We start from the raw sequence: 21823 nt of genomic DNA, 5'->3' as shown, positions 1-21823 counted from the left end.
TCTAATCTCGTATAGACTTTACTCTCAAAGCCCTAGCATACATAGTTCATCATATTGGATTTACTCTAGTTATCAACATTCATGACTACAATCCTTACACTCAAGCTTTACTTCTTACAATCATCATTCATACCTAAATTTCAAAGCATTCTAATCACATTCATTATTATCAAGTGATTCCGGTCATAATTCATCGAAAAGGTTCAACTTAAAGCTTTACTAGTCAAGACCCATCATATTCACATTATTGTAATTCAATTCATGTCTAAATGTTTCTATTCTTGATCAATTACTACTCATAACATAAATTCTACAAGATCACCTTTGAATCCTCAAATTCACCTTTCATGGCATAAACCCACGAAATTCAATTTCATCAATTAGACTAGGGTTAAACATGGAAATATAGAAATTCATCATAATATCACGATTCCATGCTAGATCAATCATAATTAGGTAGTATTCACTCAATTGGAATCATACCCAAACATTACCCACAACATAGGAAGAAACCCTAGCTAGAATTGGGTTTTGTCTTCATAATTGGGGGAAATCTAGGGGGCTCTATAGGTGGAAGAACCCATATATGAATAAGCTAACATACATTGATTCAAAGCCCTTACTAAGCTTGCAACAATGGAGGAAGTTGACCTAGCTTGACCCTCTTTTCTTCTTCTTTCTTCTGCTTCTTTCTTCTTCTTCTTTTTCTTCTAGGGTTTTCTAGAGAGAGGATTTTTGAGAAGATGAACTTTGGGATCTTTTGGAGTTTTGGAATTAATGACTTAGTTGGGGTGGTTAATGACTTAAAATAGTTTATATATGTGTATAAAGTCCATACAAAATGACCCCCACTTAAAACTAATTAAAAAGGAATTTACTAAACAACCCATCATTAGGCAGCCCCCTCCCAGGCACCACGACAAAACCTCACGAGCCGTGGTCAAGACCACGAGATGTGGTCCTTGGACAATAATGCTTGGTGTCTTGGCCTCCACAAAGCTAAGGCATGACCTGTGGTTAAGACCACTGGCCGTGAAGTGGCTCATGGTCCTTGGGCAGTAGCCTTGTCCCAAGGCCTTGCTTCCCACCATGCTAAGGGACCTTCACGAGACCTCCCACGAACCGTGATCAAGACCACTGGTCGTGGTGATGGTCGTGAACTTGGGGCAGTAGCTTGCCAAGGTTAGGGTAGCCTTGGCCTTTGGCTTAGGCTTTGCCCTTTTGCCTTGGCAGTTGCCCTTGTAACCTTCAACAAAACCCTAGATGGTCTTTTAAACTACGGGGTGTAACACGTGCCTTGACATTTAACCCCTAAATTCCTCATTCTAAGTACGGGAAGTCTTATCTACGACTCTAACCCTCATATCAAACTCTAGAACTCTAACATGAGGCTCTAGTTTAGTCTACTAGTTTCCGGGGTATTACAATCAGAGATGTCAAAAGTATTTTGGCTTTTTGTTGACCGAATTAAAGAAGAGAGATGGTAATGAGGAAGGAGAAAGAGTTGTTGATCCTTCAGAAGTAAGAGATATAGATTGCACCAAAATAGGTGAACAATCTCTGTCCATGGCTGAGAATCGAGCAACCTTCTATCTGGAAGAGGAAAAAGGTGTGACGACCTATTTTGGGGAGAATATTGTTGCGTAGATAGGTTAGAATGATTTGTTGTAAGTTTGGGCATAATCTTTACAGCGAATTTGGGTTGATTTGCTGGGTTTGGGCCGAAATTTTGGACTATTTGATATTAAAAAAATGGTTGAAACGTTTGGTTTGATTTGGGAGGTTTTGGGCCAAAAGTTTTTGGTCTTCCTTTCTTCTTTTAAATTATTTTAGGCTTTTGACTTAATATAACTAACACAATATATGTTATAAGATGATAATTAATAATTTATAAAATAAAAATATCAATATTATGATTTTACGTTAATAAAAAATATAGATTCAAAATTTCGATTTATAATTAACAAAGCTTGAAATAAAATGACAATAATCGATTACTTAAGAAAAAGAGGTGTAAAAAACTTGTAATAGTAATTTTGATAATAAAATATATAATTTTAGTAGTAAATAGTCGTAGTAGTGAAAATAGTTGGGAAAAATGATAATTGTTACGTTATTAAATTAGAAGCTAAAAAACAATAGATCAGAAGAAAGGAGGGTCAAAATTCGGTGTCAATAAGAACAACATGTTGGGACCATATAAAAGTTCCAAGTTAAAATATATTAAACCTTTTAACAGTCCTTTTCAATATTGTTACGAAGATTAACATAATTTACTAACCATTTTATAATAACCACAAAACAAGCTTTGTTAGTTTAAATAATATATTAAATAACTCAACAAGTAAATGTTTAGATAATGAAAAATAAAGAGGTATAAAAGTAACAAATAATGATGATCCATTCAATATGTACATGACACATAACTGAATAACTTATCTTTTTCGAGTAAGCAACTAACTTGGAAAAATTACATACCTTACCTTTACCTTTTTGGAGGATAAATAAAATCGAATTCAACTTTTTGGAACAGTATATATCAAAAAAAATGTAGAGTACACTTACCAAAGTCATCATGAAAAATTTCAATGTAACTACATACCTGAAAAAAATCAAGTTGAATCTTAATTTGAAAAATTGGAGAATCGTGTTGATAACGTGTTGTAAAATTAAAGCAAAATAAGATAAGAAATATAGAAGATGAAAGCAATAGAAATAGGAAGACAAAAGATGAAAGTTTTTCTTATTCTTCCAAGTATTCAAGTGTATCCAATATGGACGCTTATGCCTCTATTTATAGTGTTACATAGATGAATACAAAAGATTTGTCTTAAACATGACATTAACCGTGAATATGAAGGAGGAGGTTATGTAGGTGTAAGGTTACAAGTAGGAGCGGTAAACGAGTGAGTCGAGTAAATATGAGTCGATCAAAAAATGAGTTAAATAAAAATGGATAAGTTACCCGACTCGACTCACATTTTAAATGGGTAAAAATGAGTTACCCAATTGACAATATGGGTGCCCATATTTACTCATATTATAATAGAAATCGTGTTAAAAGCTTTAAAACAAAAAATAATTAAAGTTTTTTTTATCACTTCTCTCCACCCCCTACCCCCCTATCCCAAAAAAATGTAAAAAAAAATTACCACTCCACCCCTACCCCCTACTAGTCCCCCCCCCCTCCACACCCCATCCCAAAATAAAATTAACAAAATTTTAAATTTTTTCATTAAAATTTTTTAAAATACTCTTTTAAAAAAATTAACACCCCACCCCCTACCAACCCCCCTTAACACCCCTACCCCCTACCACCCCCCTCCACACCCCATCCCCAAAAAAAATTGACAAAATTTTAAATTTTTTTCATTAAAATTTTAATTTTTTTTTAAAAATTTACCACCCCACCCCCTACCAGCCCCCCACACCCCTACCCCTACCAACCCCACACCCCTACCCCTTACCAGCCCCCCCTCTCCACACCCCATCAGGAAAAAAAAAAATTACAAATTTTAAATTAAAAAAGAATTACAAACCCACCCCCTACCAACCCCACCTCCTATCCCAGAAAAAAAGTAAAAAAAAAAAGACTTTCTTACTATCCCACACTTCATCACGTTTTTGTTTGTTTGTGTGAATGCACATCTTTTATCCATTTTATCCATTTAACTACCCACTTTTAAATGAGTAATATGGGTATTATTCGTTTTTACCCAATTTTAAATGAGTTGGATACCCAACCCATTTAAAATGGGTAAATATGAGCGGATACCCATATTAATTACTCATTCTGTCACCCTTAGTTACAAGAATGATTGCCATAAAGGTGGAGGTTATCTACGTAATAGAGGGAAGTAATGAAGATAATTAGTGAGAGTAACTTCTGGTGTAATAGACATCCACACCATAATATTTTATAAACCCATCTCCAACCCTACTCTATTTTACTCTCCATCCTCTACGTTTGGAGAGTAAAATAGAGAATGTCCTCTCCAAGCACTCTCTATTTTATCCTCTACTATGAAGAGTTGAATAGTAGTTCTCCATACTCTCTATTTCACTTTTTGAATATTATAATATTATTTCTATTATTTTGTAATTAACATATTATTTTTCATATAAGACTATTAATTAAATCTCTAATATTCACAATTCTTTTAAAATGTAATATACATTTAAAAAGAAATATTATTTAATATATACTACTTTCATCTCGAATTAATAATATTTTATTTTATTTTTAATTTTCATCACTTTGTGATATTTGATTTTTTTTTATTAAAAAACACTATAATGCACAAAATTTAATTGATAAGATACAAATTTTAATTTAAAAATACAATACACAACATTATAATTTAAATACAAGATAACAATATAATACAATACATAACATAATAATTTTAAAAATCACAACAATAATTTGTTAATCTGGTAGTTCATTTCTAGATTTAACAATATTCGGAAAAGGAAGTATGTAGTGTATGATTTAGAGAAGTTGTGATTGTGCTTGTCGATTTCTTTTTTCAATTATTCGTAGTTGTTCTTTAGAAATTTAGAATAAAATATAATTTAATATTAAATAAAGAATTTCAATTTTTTTTTTTTTATATAACATGCAAATTATATAGGATGATTATTAAAGAAAGAAAAGATTTATATTACGAAATAAGAAAACAAAAATGAAATAAATAATAATATAATATTGAGGAGAAAGAAGAACAATCTTTTTTAGAGAGGAAAATAGAGTATTGGTTAGAGTTTGTTGTCTGAAAAAATAGAAAACTCTATGTTTGAAGAGTAAATTAGAGTGTAGGGTTGGAGATGCCCTAACAAAGAAATAATATATTTATTTTTAAAAAAAAAGACATTTTGACTCATTTAGTAACTATAAAAGCATTACTTGGCCAAAATATTGATTGCGCAAGAATATTTTTGAACTAAAATATTTACAACAAGAATATTTTTAACCTAAAACCAAATGATATTTTTGCATTTTTCTCTTAAAAGAAAATTCTGAAGGACTTTTGCTTGTGGGAAAAGGAAGATTCGGCGCGTGGGGGAAACGTGCACAGGCACGTGGAAAGTTTTCTTTGGAGAAGACTCTTAAACCCCATTTCTATGTCTCTGTGAAACCCAAAAATCAATACTAGCATTTCCCCCTGTTTCTTAAACCCTTTCAAAACCTTCAAATTATGCCGACGAAGCTGCCGGTGATGACTAAACTCAATGTATCGAACCCCAAAGTCTGGGTTGTGATCGGCGTCGGATTCGCCGGAATATTGATCCTGGCTGAGGTTAATCGGCGACGATTGAAAGCTAGAAACTCAATCAAACAAGACTTTGGCGCTTTTATTGAACGAATAGAGTTGCTTCCGTTTCCTCAACCACCTCCTCCAGCTGCTCGACTTTCCCTTTCTGGTCTCTCATTTGCCATCAAAGACAAGTTAGTCATACTCCTCTGTTCAAGTTAAAGTTTGGCGAAAACTCTTTTTCTTTTGTTATTTTGTGAGGGTTTTGGTTTTGGAAGGATTAGATCTTGTAAGAAAAATAAAATGTTTTGTGCTATTGGACTAATAACAGTTTTGCTGCATTTCTGGACGTGGAATTGATTCTAATTTCTTTTTCTCTACTTCCACTGTTATAGTATTGATGTGAAGGAATATGTGACGGGTTTTGGTAGTCCTGCCTGGAAACGGACGCATGAGGTGGCTACAAAGACAGCCATGGTTGTAACTGCTCTTCTGAAGAATGGTTCTACTTGTGTTGGGAAGACTATCATGGACGAATTTGGACTTGGGTATCTTTCGCTTTTTCTATCTTATGTCACATTAATTTTATATGAAATATTTGATTCTACACGGAACTTAAAATGTTGATTTTAATTATACACTACTTGAATAAACATTAAAGCAATCTTGAAAAGTAGTTTTATAGAGAAACATCAAGTTTCAAATATTGAATAGTTTAATGCATTTGAATCCGTAGAAGTTGTGAAAGATGTGGCCTCAGGGCTTTGGTTTATTGATAAGAGCACGACAAGAACGTGTCAGTCAGGCACATGCACATTTGAATCCTGCCGCAACAGAAGCTTGGTAGTGGAGAAGGGCAGACCTATCATCCACCGAATATCTAATCGTGCGTCACTAGCTCTCGTGATTTCTTGATTATAAAAAGAAAGATTGTAAAGATGTATAGAAATGGAATGGTGCAGCGCATTCTAGGATTTCTCGAAATGGGAAGACTGGCAAAAAAGTTGGGACAGAAGTAGTACATTTTTCAGATATATACATGGCTATCATCTGTTGCTACACTCTCTTTCCTCCCTCTGTGTTTCTTTTGGCTGAGGAAAACAGTTTGTGTTTGAAGCAATGCAATTTCAGTGAAGGGAATTGATGTCTCTGTTGGAATGTTTCAGGATTACTGGAGAGAATGAGCACTACGGTACTCCAACTAATCCAAAATTGCCATCTCATATACCAGGTGGCTCATCCAGTGGTTCAGCTGTTGCTGTTGCAGCTGAACTTGTTGATTTTGCTTTAGGTATGGTTGTCAATTTAAATTGCAGTTACTGAAAATCGCTGATTCAAAGTTTCCTTTTCTTCCGTTTCCTGTGTCTGTTCAATTTAGCTATAATGGTTTAAAGTATGAAGATGATGAAGTTACTATACTCACAAATATGTTTGAGTTGTTGAAGATATTTTCATGTTCTAGTCACCAAGGATGTTTGCGTGAGGCCTAATAGTCAATCGAGTGAGAGAAGAACCATGAGGTCTCCGGTTCAAATCCAGGAAAAAAACACCCGGTGATCCTTTCCATCTGATATGCCTTGGTGGCAAAGTTATACCTAGTACCTGGTGGGAGGTCATAGGTACCCTGTGGAATAGTCGAGATGCGTTTAAGCTAGTCCAGACACCACCCGTCTTAAAAAAGATATATTCCTGCTATAGTCTAGGCCTCCTCTTTCCTTTGTCTTCCTCTTATGGATAGATTTAACATTGAGTTATGTTTTCCTCGTCTTATATATCTGCGAAGTATGAACATGATGGAATGAAAGATTTAATTTGTAAGATGGCCGGCTTCTGTTTAACTAATTGGAGTGGTATTAATTTGTAATAAAAATTCACTTTGGTTTCAGAATGCTAGATGGTTATAGAGTCTGATCTATTGCAGGTACCGATACGACTGGGTGCATTAGAGTCCCAGTAGCATTTTGTGGTGTCTTTGGGTTTAGGCCGTCACATGGGGCCGTATCAACTATTGGTGTTCTGCCTGTATCACAAAGTTTGGACAGTATTGGTATGTATCATTTTGTTTTCTCTAGACTATTACCACAGTATTTGCTTTGTGACTAATCATATATCTATATAAAAGAGAACCCTACACCCGCCTACGTGGCGCCACCACAAGCAAAAATTTCCTTTTAAATTTATTTATTTCCAAAAATACCCTTACCCTTCATGAATTGACGTGACTTTTACGAAAAGTTGTGACTTTTATGAAGAGTTGCGACTTTTATGAAGAGTTGTGACTTCTATGAAAAGTTGTGACTTTTATGAAAAGTTGCGACTTTAATGAAGAGTTGCGACTTTTATGAAAAGTTGTGACTTTTATGAAAGGTTGTAACCTTTTCGAAGGGTTGCAACTTTTCCAAATAGTTGTAACATTTGTGATAAGACACAATAAACATTTGTTCACACTACCATTTGTTGTCTATAAATAGAGGGATTTCCTTAATTTGTGTACTTTGCTCCTGGCTCACCGACACTATTGCTTTGCTTATGTTACAGATGGTATGTATTTTTACAATCATTAATTAATGCTTATGTTATTAAGGATAAATGATAAGATTTAATAATTTTCATTTTCCTTTACATATATATTATTAGTGTTTGTTACTACATAATTTTGTATGTAAGATAATATATAGTGTTTTAGTTTTAATGCCCGATAAGTTTTAAGTATTATTTTATAAATTCCATGACATTAAATTCCCGCGCGAAGCGCGTGTAATTTTACTAGTGCAAAATATATCTGGAGAGGCCAAATTCTATATCTGCAGCCTGTTAAGTAAACATTTAATCAAGAAGTAGAAAAAGTCTCCCAGGAGAAGACCTTAATTTCTTGTTGCGAACTGCATTACTGGAACCAGGATAGTAGAGAGTTCTTCACTTTTCCATATTAGAACAGCACCAGAAAAGGAGAAACTAAAGTTGAGAAGTTTGTTTAATGCTGAATGGGATAAAAAGGAACTTTTACTTATTTCCCTCTTTACCATTGGAGGCCCCGATCCAACTCCAATTTTTGATACTTTTCATGACCATGAAACTAATTGACAGGCCAACCTACAACCCCAATTTCTGATACTTTTCACGACCATACTAATTGACACATCAACCTATTGGTGGAATGTCTTGATTTAGAGGGTTTTTGGATTGTCTTTTCAAAAATACCTAAAAGCTATAAGTTGGAAATACCCAACTTTTGGCTTTTAACTTATTTTTGTACTTTTCTGGCCTAAAAGTAAGTGCTTAAAAACACTTTCTATTTTTGCCAAACACTACAAGAAAGAGAGAAAGAACTTAGCCAAAAACACTTAAAATAAGTCAATCCGAACACTCAATTAGTAGGTAACTATGTGAGTACAAGGGAACTATCAACTACTTAATTAGTATTAGACAAGCATTTAACTGGCGCAATGTAAAATTAGGTAGCTTCCTCAGGAATAAAATATATTGTGATAAAAAGGAAATAAGATTTTTTTTTATAAATACACAAGGGCTTGGAAACATTTCTATCAACAGAGCATTAAGATGATGAGTTTTGTCTCTAAATTTCTCTTTTTGAACAGGTATAAAATATGGCTCTAGATTTCTTTACTTTCTGGCATAAAAAGGTTTGATCAAATCTTCTTCCAAAACATGGGAATCCCTATATGGTGGGTGATTTGGAAGGAAAGAAATGCCCAAGTATTTTGAAGGTGACATTGTAGTTAAGCTTAAACTCAACTATATATCCCTGCTTAATTTTTGATACAACATTGGTGCCAAATTTCTTAGAGTCAAATGCCATGATTGGATTTTTTAGTTCTCTCACTCTTTTTGAAGTCCTTTCTTTCTCTTGGATATACCTGAAACATAAGAACCGTGAGTTTCTAGATATTTGGGACACTATTTGAGGGATGAAATGAGACTTGTCTTTGAGGAAGCAATCCATTCTAACCTCAGATTGATGAAGAACTGTATGCAAATTAGGACAAGTTTGAGAGGCAAGGCAGTTTCTTAGACATGCAAATTACCATAGGGTGAGGGGAAATTTTCATCATTTGTGCCTCATCATTGGTCCATTTCACACCTCGACTATCTCTTTCCTCCAACTTTAGTTGTTCGGCTAAGTGTGCATTATAAGTGCTTAAGGAAGCAGGGTGTGCAAAAAAGGATACATGCTCAAAGGGGCGGACTGGGCAGCAATTAATATAATGATAAGATTCAAAATTCAAAAACAAGTTCTCTATGATTTCTGAAGAGGACCATACCTGTTTACAAAGACCCTTCGATGAGGAGGAGATTCCGGACAACATCAAATTATGTGCCAAGGAGAAAGCCCCAGACCCAGATGGCTCTCCAATGATTTTTTTTTTCCCACACTTTCTGGGATGAAGTATAATAGGGACTTTGGCATATTTCACTCTAATCAGAATTTGAGAAGTGTTTTAATGCAACCTTATTGTATTAATACCTAAATAGTTTGGAGCCTCAGATCTTAAAGATTACAGACCAATTAGTCTGGTTGGAGGATTGCACAAGATCATGGCTAAGTTACTTGCTGAAAAGCTAAAGAAGGTGGTGGATAAATTGGTAAATAAAAATCAGATGACTTTGATAAAGGGAAGACGGATTATGGATGTTGCCCTAATTGCTAGTGAGTGTATACTTTAGACTCAAGGATGAAAGATGTGAATGCAGGATTAATTTTGTAAACTAGACATTCAGAAAGCCTATGACCATGTTAACTGGTCTTTCTTACTCAACACTATGAGATAGATCAAATGGTTGAAGTGGATAGAGGCATGTATGAAGACAGTTAGATTCTTTGTCCTTATCAATGGAGAGCTAGTAGGTTTCTTCAATGCCGAAAGAGGATTGAGACAAGGAGACCCTCTCTCCGCCTTTTTGTTTATATTGGCATTGGAAGATTTTAATAGCTTGATGAGAATAGCCACAGAGAACAATGGCTAAGGGGCTTTCATATAGGAGCCAGAAATGGGGGTGGAAAAGAGATCAGTCATCTGTTGTATGCAGATGATATCCTAGTTTTTTGTGACCTTGAGATTGAGCAATTGAGATATATTAGACTAATTTTAATTCTTTTTCAAGCTGTAGCAAGGACTAAGTGTCAACTAGGCAAAAAGTAGATTGATCCCTATCAAAGAAATTCTTCGGATTCAGATATTGATAAGTATACTTGGTTGTAGAGTAGAGGGACTACCTACCACTTATGGGAATGCTACTAGGTAGTAGGCACAACTTTAGAAATATGGGATGGAATCATGGAAAAGACAAAAAAGAAGTTAGCAAGATGGAAAACTCAATACCTCTCACGGGGAGGTAGAACCATATTGATAAAATCAATATTAGACTCACTTCCCACCTATGTAATGTCTCCACTTCCTATTCCCTCTAAGGTGGTGAAAATATTAGATAAACTCATAAGAAACTTCCTCTGGAAAAGAGGCAAAGAAGAAAAGGGCTATCATCTAGTGAATGGAATATAGTAAAGCTAAGCAAAGGAAAGGGAGGCTTGGGAATCCAAAATTTGAGAGTGCAGAATTAAAGTCTCCGAATGAATCAGTGAGGAGAAGGCCCTTTGGAGGGAAGTGATATTGGCAAAATATGGTGAACTTAGTCCTTGGGTCTTAGGACAGCTTCAATGCCATGTGTTGGGGAGTGTGGAGATACATCAGAGCCATGTAGACTCACCAGAAGAAGAACCAACTCTGAAGGTAGGGAGCCATGTAGACTCACTGGAAGAGTACCTTTCATATCATCCATTAAAAAGAATTGAGAATGGGCAATTGTGTACTAAACTATAGGTATTTCATTTGTTAATAAGAAAAAGCACCTAACTAATCAAAGATACTGATAAGTTCCACGACTTGTTAATACAAGAAGGAACTTCTGTAAAAGCAATGGGAAGAGTTACTCTGATACCCATGAGTGAGGCCTATTTGGGTAAGTCATAACTTATAATTGCCCTGGCAAACTCATGAGAAGCTGCAAAGAAGAGGCTTTGAAATAGCTTCTTGGTGTTCACTGTGTAATGAGACAAATGAGACTAATAGCCATCTATTCTCCATTGCAAAGTCACTGCTCAATTATGGGCCATTTTTCTAAGCAGAACACATACAAACTGGACAATGCCAGAACACACTGCAGACCTTCTTAGTTACTGGGTGAGAAGAGGGGGGAGTAAGAGCCAGAAGAAATGGTGGAACATGATACCCTCTTGTATAAGGTGGACTATTTGGAGTGAAAGAACAAGAGGTGTATGGAAAATACTGCAGAATCAGTGCAAAAGATCAAATGGCGTTGTATGAAGACTTTCTTCTTTTTTTTGTGTAAAGAGGAGGGTATAGAGGAGGCTGGACAGATTTTAAATTCTCTCTTCTTTATAAGTTTAGTAGCAGCTTTCTTGAGTTGGTCTTTTTTGGGTCACTGATGTAAATCTTTGTGATGGTTGCCAGCATACCCTCATTGCTGAGGAATACAACTTTACCTTTATCAAAACAAATTGCCCTGGCTATATTTATTGATGGTAGAGATTAAAAAAATTTGCTTTTGAATTTTGATTAATTGAAATTTAAGATGGTCAATATTGTAAATATACAGACCGTCTCTTTGGGCTTTTAGGTATTCCTGCTAGGCATTAAATCAGTTGTCTATTCTTTATGGTGGCAATCCCTTTTACAGGATGGTTAGCTCGTGATCCATCTGTGCTGCATCGAGTTGGACATGTGTTGCTTCAGATACCATCAATTGAACCTAAGAGGACAAGATGCTTTGTTATAGCCGATGATCTTTTTCAGCTCTGTAACGTACCAAAACAGAAGACAGTGTATGTTGTCACCAAAGTAATAGAAAAATTATCTGGATGTAAGTTGCAGTTTACTTTTTCTTTTTCCTCCTAATATATATCATAATTTTTCGATGCACTCATTTGGTTGCCAGATGCTGGCACTCTCTATTTCTTTGTATCACTTTTCATTTTTCTTGTATTTGCACAGACCAGACACCCAAACATCTGAACCTTGGGCAGTATATTGCATCAAACGTACCCAGCTTAAAAGGTTTCATTGAACAATCAACCATCCAGCAGAATGGGATGTCTACTCTACGAGCTCTCTCTTCTGTGATGTTTCTTCTTCAAAGGTCATGCACATGCCATACTTTGAATATTGTACTAGGCTGATCTTCTTACTAGAAAGTGATATAACTTTTAAGCTACTTTTATTATGCTTTCCACTTTCACGTTTCTTGTTTGACAATGTGTCCTGCTATCTTTAGTATCTTAGTGGTTTATTATTTAGTATGGACCAGAATCAGTTAAAATGAAGTGGTATATGCCAGAGAAGACAATAGACCTCTTGAGTGCTTGGAGTGGAGTAGTTGGTGGTGTTAACCAAAGGAAATGATGGCAGACCATCCTAACATGCATTTGGTGACAGTCTGGAAGGAAAGAAATTTCAAGACTTTTTGAGAATACAAGGAACTTCTCAGAGAGAATAAAATTAAATTGTATATTACTTTTTATTTTGTTGGAGTAAAGGATTCTTTAAATGATAGTGAATCCATACTGCAAAGCTATATAATCCCTGTATGTTTTTGTTGATTAAGGGGAGTTTTATGTTTTGTTTCCTCTGGAGATTGTATTCTCTCTTTCTTTATCAGCACAAACTTTGTGCTGATGTTTTAATGAAATGAGACCATTCTCCAAAAAATAATAAATAGGAATTGGTTTCAAAGATTTGAGTCTCTTTAAAGGATTCTCTCCTCACAAAAATCTCTCTGCATTGATATCTCCAATCCCTATATGTAATCTCTTCCTACTCGTATTTCATTTGGCCATAGTTTAGTTATGGCCTCCTGCATTGGGTTGGACGACTGGTTTTGCTGCTCTTCAAATACAGGTCAATATTGTTGACAAGATCATCTGCTTCTGTCTCACATCTCCGTATCCTCTTGGCTTCTACTTGTATGGAGACATTTTGTTTCTCGGAAGTTCGTCGTTTGTGCGTTTCTGGGGTGCTGAAAATCTCATCTAGCATTTAGTAAAATATTGATTTACATAGAAAACTAGAGAACTACTCTCGTTCTTGGTTCAAGACATAATCTCTAGTTTATTGACAACTTCAAATTTGGCATGTAGTAAAATATAAATTATCTGACACTCATGCATAACATGATGTCTAAACTCATTTATGGAGTATTTGACATTGGGACTAATGGAATTGGAAGCTGCATGGTTTCATTCTCTAAAACACTTTTTTTGATCCTATCTAAATTGTTCTTCTGTTTAGCATGTTCATCCAGCGAGCTTAGTGGGATTTTCAGCTTTTCTCTGTTGAATATACCGAGAAGGCTTCTGTAGAGTTTATGTTCTATCACCAGAACAACTGTGGGACATACCCAGTTGTGGCACTGATGTTTCGTTAATCTACTTCCACCTTGAGACATTCAACTGCTAACTGGCATTTTCATAGTTCTAAAGCATTCCATCGTTCACCACATTTGGTAAATTTGTCAAAACTGCAAATGATTTGGAAGTTAAGTAACAGTTGACTGGTTAGTTGATAGTTACACTGGCTGTATTTTGCCCTTCTGGTGGTAAAGCACTGACAGCCATGTGCAAGCTGATACTGATTGTGGATGATAGCAGGTAGTGGTGGGATTAACTGGATTTATTTTTGAATAAAGAGGGGATTACTACTCTTTACTTTGTTGCCTTTCCTGATTTATAGATACGCTCAATGACTACATATGTGCTATATCTGGTTTTTCCATCTTCTTCCTATCGTATGTTGTTCAAAATTCTGATTTAGTCGAGGCACTGATTTCCCTGTGATCATCTCTGATGCTTAGTCTTTCTCAGATATGAGTTTAACACAAATTATGAAGAATGGATGAAGGCTGTGAAACCGAGGTTGGGTTCTCAAGTCACCAGTCACATTGCTGCAGCAGTTACCTTGGCTCCTGAGAACATCAAAGTTCTTTACAAAGTTAGGACCGAGATGCGAGTTGCTATGCAGAATCTTTTGAAGGTACATTTCGACAGCATAAAGTAAAAAATGAAGTTCTCTTTTTCTGTTATGATTCCTTTTCTCCCCATTCTTCATCTTTCCTATCTTTTTTTTTGTTTTGGGGGGCTGGGGTTTTGGGATTACCACTCCATTTGTGGCAGCTACCATTAGCTTCTTCTCTTCTTCGTCAAAGCCACTTAATCAGGGGCATATCTAGGAGGGGGTCACAGGGTCATGTGATCCCATGCTCTCCTCCTGTGATCATGTAGAGTAGTGTTATATTTTTTTAAAAATACTTAAATACAGATGTGTGAACCCATACTCGAAGTATCATATAATGCAATGATGCTTGGGTGTACTTCTCTAAGTGAGGATAGAAATTTAAATCTTTCATCTATCTCAGTCTTTTTTGTTCTAAAATTAGGTAACACCTCTTTAAGTGGTTATTGGTAGCACTTTTGGGGTTTTAATTAATATTTTTTCTTTCTTGTTTTGCTTTAACCTTTCAAAATTTTCAAGTTTGTCACATTGGAAAATCCTATTTTTAGCAATGCAATTTTTTTATATAATTAAACCAATGTGTATATTAAAACAATTAGTACTCGATGATATAGCATACAGTCAATGATCTCCATACCTTCTACACAAAATGTAACTATATGTATAAAATCACTATTTTTTTTTAATATAAGAATCAATTTTGGACCTATAATTTTAAATGTTTAACGGGTTCAAGTGATAAGAAGACGAAGGTCAAACCAGTCAAATTTATATATTAAATCCATCTTTTCATAAGTGCACCCATCCTTTTGAAATTTTGCAGATGCCTCTGCACTTAATATTTCACATAACTTTGATACAAATGTCAGGGGAACAGTTTTGAAAAGTTTACTATGTCATTTACCACTTCAAAAATGTCTGATGCAATATCTAGTCTTGCATCCCCTTTTTATCTAACAATGTTCGTTTTTCGGGTTGTCTTAAAATATTTGGCACACATATAATACACAAACAAATTAGGAGGCATTTGGTTGGCTGATTAAATTCATAGTGCATATAGTATTGGTTGTGGTTCTTTTGTTATTGAAAATTAACAAAAGGTACGTAAGACTCATGTTAGTTTGGTGTCCTTTTTTTGTCGAATCCCTCAAATTAAGGATAAGTATTGCAGGAATGAAGGGATCAGTAATCCCCTCCATGTTAGTTGTTTCCTTTTTGCAATTCCCTATAATATGGTACCTTGCATTACAATACAAATGTATTATAGTTCATTCTTGATCTCCGCGTTATTATATCTGCATTTCAAATGACATAAAAAGGACTTTTTAAAATAGTGAGATGGCATGCTAGCAGCATTCAGAAGATCAAGATGAAGAGTCTAAGTTTGCTATATTTTTGGTGTAAACAGGATATGTTGGGGGAGGTAGTAAGTCTAGTGGACTTCATAGTACAATTGTTAAGTTCTTTTTTGGGTTTTTGGTTATCAGGATGCCCTTTGGGGTTGTAAATCCCACCTCATCAGTTTTTACTTGATGAATTTTTTGGTGTGAATACAAAGTTACCTTATAAAAAAAAAAATAGTGAGATGGCACGTTAAAGCTATACGGAGTCGTTTGGTTTGAATTCAAGTTATGACGGGATTAGTTATGATGAGATAAATTATAATGGGATAAATTATGATGGTAAGTTATGTTGAGAATATTTTTTATTGAGTGTTTGGTTTGTTGTATTCAAAATAATAGGCTTTGCATAAATTTTAAGAACAATTTATTTGTTTACAAAAGTACCCTTCGTAAATGTTTTTTTTTTTGACAAAAGTACCCTTCATGAATGTGAAAAGTGATGTATAGAAAAGGTTTTAAAGGATATTTTTGTCATTTACTTATTTTATCTCGGGATAACTTATCCCGGGATTACGATACTACCCAAGGGGAGGGATAACTTATCCCGGGATTACGATACTACCCAAGGGGAGGAATAACTTATCCCGGTACTAATTATTAATCTCAGGATAAGTTATCCCGGACATGCCTACCAAACAACAAATTAAGTGGCACTACAATTTATACTATTTTGTGTAATCCTTCACACCAAACGACCCCTACAAGTATTGTTTTACCTCTCTAAGAAACTTCTACGCAAATTCTATTAATGATTTATATGTTATATTTGACTACTATCAGCTTATTATCTGATATAGATTCCCGATTCCTCTGCTTGACTGCATCACATAAAATAATTTATTTTTAAAAGTTGAATGTAAAAATACAATCTCAGTTCAGTCTGAAGTTGAATAAGGAGAACATGCCCATTCAGAGAATCTTTACATTGATTTTATTGTTTGTGGTATCCTTTCATGGAACTTGTGTCTCAAGGACTCATTTCGTTTTGTTTGAAGAACGATGGCATATTGGTTCTTCCGACGATTGCAGATCCTCCTTTAAAATTGAAGTCAAGGAAAGGTCTATCTGCAGAAGTTCATGATAGAGCATTTGCTTTATTGGGCATTGCCAGCATATCAGGATGTTGTCAGGTAATTCCATGTTGCAGTATTCAAGCATCAAGTAGTACTTAGTCATCCTCATACTTTTGTTTTCTTTCCATATTTTAGTGATTTCACTGTGCACAATCTGTTCCTTGTTTTGAATGTCAGGCTGCCATTCCTTTTGGAGAACATGATAACTATCCTATCTCCCTGTCATTTATTGCATCTCACGGGACTGATAAGTTTCTACTTGACACTGTCTTGGATATGTACTCATCTATCCAAGATGAAGTAATCTTACAATCCAGTGCATCTCCATTACCAGATACCAATGGTAGCATTGATGCATCTGAGCTTTTGAAAGAAAAGGTTTTATTCTCCACTTTTTTTTCTTTTAATATGCTAAAATCAATTGCTTAGTTTATTTGACATGATTATTTTGCAGATTTTTAAGTTGGGCATCACACTATTCTGTTTCATAAGTTGGGCATCATACTATTTTGTTTCCTAATCTGAAAGTCTGCAAAGACCTGATAGTTAAATTCCCAGCTCCTTATTACAGCCTTTTAGCTGCAAGCCCCAAAGATTCAATATTATCTCTAATGAGGAGCAGTATGGGGCACTTGAAATTATTATTATTCAATATAGATGACTGATTAAATATTTGGAATTTTCTTCCAATTTTTTCCACATTGTAATCATCCTTGCTTCTTGTTATTTTGCCTTCTTCAGGAAGGTGAGAAGCAAAATGCTCTCATTTTTTCTTCATATCTTTACCCAAACTTGTGCATTTCCACTATATCTCTCTTGCCCGGTCTCTCCTCCAAAAGAAGAGCCTGCTAATAAGACATAATTCAGTTTCTACTCAAAATGCTACTGGCACGCGGTTACCATAATTGTAGCAAATTTTGCAAGCATGGCTAACAGTCTATACTACAGATTTTTAAGTTCAGTCTTAAGTAACAGTATATGCAATTGTTTTATCTTTTTGATACTGTGTTTTAGGCTTCTTGAAACTAAACCAATGAGAAATGAAAGAATTTTGTGCCTGATAGTCATTCGTCTTCAATTTACCATCTTCTGAACATTGTGGGATCTGTCATTAGTATGCTTTTCTAGTTTATCATGGTAATTTGATGCATTCTATATAGGGAAATGCTGCATTTAAGGGCAAGCAGTGGAACAAAGCTGTAAGCTACTATACAGAAGCAATAAAATTGAGTGACAACGCTACATATTATTCTAACCGGGCAGCTGCTTACTTAGAATTGGGATGGTATGATAATAAATTATGATACTAGTGCAACTTCTTCAATGTTTTCTGTTTGAATTCGTCTTTTACCGAGTGATTTAACTTGCAGCTTCCAACAAGCTGAAGAGGACTGTACTAAAGCAATTTCACTTGATAAAAAGGTATCAGGAGAAACTTGGAATTTTGCAACTAATATTAGTGAACTGTTTAACTTCTTTTTTTTGTTTTTGAATTGTACCCAATCTAATACTGTTTCGAAATATTATTTCAGGGTAATAGTAGTCAAACACTTGTATTTGATGAAGGGCTTTTCACCCTATTACAGGGCTTTTAAGGGAAATCTTTTAAAAAGTTAACCTTAAAGGAGTGTTAGTTTTGAAAAGAACTTTTTCCCTCTGTTTATATTTGCTGTCTGGCGTTTGTCCTGTGGATATTATGTAGTAATCTAAGCATAACATAAAATGCACCCAAAAGTTTATCAGAAAACATATGAATTTCTCAAGTACGTTTACAATTAAATGAGTGATGGTAGAAATTCCTGTCAAGCAAATTTGTTTGAGTTGTGTAAGATATATGAATGTTGTACCATTTCTCTTGTTTGTTCAAGGTGACACATTCTACAATTTCTCTTGTGGTGTTGACTCATATTATTCTACCTTTTTCCTCTTGTAGCTTAGGTTCACTATTTGATGCATGAGAGTGCAGATGCCCATCTCCCATACATTCAATTTCCATTTTTATGATCCAAATATATTCTGACTGGGGTGGATTTTTTTATTTTTGTGTGCAGAATGTAAAGGCTTATATGAGAAGGGGAACTGCCAGGGAGTCCCTTCTCTTCTATAAAGAGGCTCTTCAAGGTAAGTTTGTGATGTTATGTGCCAGTCTGTCTGTTGCAAGGTGCATGTTTCCAGTTGTTTGCGCTCTCTCTGCGTGCAATTTTATGTTAAATCCTTTTCAGCTATCTTTTCGTGGTCCCATTTCGTAGGAAGAAAATTTTTAATTGCACAGAATTTGCTCATTCGTTATCTCCCCATGACTAGCTTTCCAAAAACTAATGAAAAATATTTTATTTACAAAATTTGATTTAGTCATCTCATGTAAGTTTTAAAAGATCTGTAGTACGCCGCTCGAGGGGGGAGAGGGTCAGATTTCTGGGTTGGCTGCTATTTCATTATTCAGTGCCTTGCGTGTCACCGGGAAAATCTAAGTAGCAGTGTGCGTGATCAGGTGGGATCAAATTAGCAGTAGGTGCAATCTCAGCAGTTGTTTTTGGCTCATGCTCATACATGCATATGGATGAATCTGCGTTGAAAAAAGAAGAAGCTATGTTTATGTAACCACTTTCTAGTTAATCCTAATAATTTTTGAGGAATATTATGTTGACTGTAAATTTTGTGACTTCCTTTCCATATTATCTTTTCATGTTAACTGTGAACTATATTTATTAAAGTCAGGTTGGATGGTCCGTCCTGGCCAAAGATGGCCATCCAGTTTCCTTTTAGTTAGTTCATTTATTAATTTACTGTGGATTTTGATATTGCAGATATTAGACATGCACTGGTTCTGGAACCACAGAATAAGTTTGCGAGTGTGTCTGAAAAGAGACTCAGAAAGCTAATTAGTTGATCACTTACTGCTAAGACTGATGATATTAAAAACCCAGAGGAAAATCAGCGGAGTAATAATGTATACGTCAAAAAGGCAGAGGATTTTTTAAAAAGAGATACAGATGACCCTTGTTGGGTTACTGGAAGTTAAGCTTCTAACTAAAACTGTATGATTCCTTGTATTTGCTCATGGATATCTGTTTTTCTTCTTCTTTCTGGTCCAAGTCTCCACATGTAAGTAATTCATCCATTGGAGAAAAAAAATTTGTTTTCGTTCCCATTTGATATCGACACACCTTTAAGTCCCAATTGAAGGATGCTATCTTGTCAACTTTTGTATGTAGCCAACACAAAGTAGTTAATTTTGTTCACCATCACCATCCTGATGAGTGAGAAACTACTTAAGTTTTTGGACTTTCTGCAATGAGCCTTGTGAATTGTGTTTAAAGTAGTTTGGATTATGAGATGTTTTATTTTTCCTGATTGGAGACTGACTGCATATCTCAATAAAACAAATAGATAAATACTGAGTGTGTCTAATCTCCCATTATCCTTTTTTTTTATTTTCTTCCATCTAACTCTACATTTATGTTGGCTCATTTGCACAAATAGGATAGTTGTGTTGCTAGTTAAATTGTTTCCCCCTTTTAGATAATTTAGTGAGATTTTTTTCTTGTGAAAATACCTTGTAGTTCAAATCTAGTCTTTGTTCAAGAGTTGTCCTATCAAGAAGCCTTTGCGTCTATACCTTTTTATCCAACAAGAAACATCGTACAACTATGAATATTGAAGATTGTGAGAATTGTATGATGTTGTGTGATGGAAAGCCATATTTTAGGATGTTTATATTTTGTATGTTAACCTATCTATACTTGCACAAAATAGAAAGTTAACGGTCTAGAAGGCAATATGACATTTTATGCAACAACTTTACATCTCATTGTAGCTGACATGCTTCTTTCATCAATCAATCGGCAGGGAAAAATATTAGACAAAATGTCTATTGAGTCATCGGGGCCATTCACTGCTCTATGAAGTGAGCTAAACAAAGACTTGATTGATGGAGAACAATAGGAATCACAAAAATCAAGAGAAAGCAAATAGCAATAAATCATTTAGTACAACTCAAACATGGTTGTTAAGTCAAAACAAGTGACCTTTATGCATTTTAAGTGGCTTTTTAAAAATTCTCTTGCATAAGCCTTCAATCATACCCCTTTATCAATACTACTCTTACATATGTATATAATAATAAAATAATATCTGTGTATATTCATTATTCAAATTCCCACCAGTTTATATTAATAGGCAATACATACATAGTGTTATAACATCATATATCAGGTTGTTATACATACACTATTATACAACTGTTATATAGTTTATACACATTCATGCTCTCCCCTTCCAACCGCCATACACTTCCATTTCAACACCTCGCTGAAGAAGAAGCAGGAGAGATGCAGAATGCAGTGGTTGCTGATCATGGAGGAATGGGAGAAGATGGAAAGACAGGAAGTAAGCATGAACAAAGAAGAAAAATAGGGCTTCTTTTTTGTTTAGGGCTGTTAATAGATAGAATTAAAAAGGGTCGCAAATGCCCTTCAACTATGCCTTGCCCACAATAGTTTGATAAGCTCTTATTGTTACTTACTTAATAGTTTGGTCTAAAAATGTTTACGTAATTAGTCAAAAATGTTTTCCTCCAAATAAATAAATATATATATATATATATATTTTATTTTTATTTTTTTTTATTTTATTTATTTTTTTATTTTATTTTTAATTTTTTTTATTTTTTTTATTTTTATTTTAAAGAGAACACTTTCTTTTCTTAATGATAATTTTTAAATTAGAAATCATCCTACCTCAATTCAGAAAAGATTATTTTCTATTTTATTAGAAATTATTTTATCATTGTTTAAATAAAAAATTAATGATAGGTTACAATGATCTTATATATATGACCTATATTTTCAATTAAAAAGGTATATTGAGTTATTCTTATTTAAACGTTAATGAGATTTAAGAAGAAAAAAAAAAGATTATTTCCTACTTATTTGTTGGTTAAAGTAATTTTAAGAGAAAGAAACAAGAATTGGATTCTTTAATAATAGTATTTTTATCAGGAATAAAATATGTTTAAGCAAATCAATATACTAATATATTTATAGGAA

At 34.4% G+C, this 21823-nt stretch overlaps 2 protein-coding genes across 3 annotated transcripts in view; both read left to right on the top strand.

Moving 5' to 3' along the window:
• Positions 1-21823, top strand: part of LOC125837375 (probable protein phosphatase 2C 10) — a 1808044-nt gene that overhangs the window by 823245 nt on the left and 962976 nt on the right. The window lies entirely within an intron of this gene.
• On the top strand, positions 5146-20180 carry LOC125837351 (outer envelope protein 64, mitochondrial). The gene is made up of 13 exons (XM_049516485.1): positions 5146-5449; positions 5651-5803; positions 6422-6546; positions 7177-7302; positions 11973-12155; positions 12287-12431; positions 14152-14320; positions 16698-16832; positions 16953-17153; positions 17936-18060; positions 18146-18197; positions 18827-18896; positions 19583-20180. Exons 1-13 carry the CDS (start codon positions 5199-5201, stop codon positions 19663-19665), a joined length of 1818 nt encoding a protein of 605 aa, XP_049372442.1. The 5' UTR covers positions 5146-5198; the 3' UTR covers positions 19666-20180.

The sequence above is a fragment of the Solanum verrucosum genome, unplaced genomic scaffold, assembly GCF_900185275.1.
Source record: "Solanum verrucosum unplaced genomic scaffold, falcon-dt-bn FXZP01000147.1, whole genome shotgun sequence".
NCBI classification, from domain to species: Eukaryota; Viridiplantae; Streptophyta; class Magnoliopsida; order Solanales; family Solanaceae; genus Solanum; species Solanum verrucosum.
This window is presented reverse-complemented; position numbering and strand designations above follow the sequence as displayed.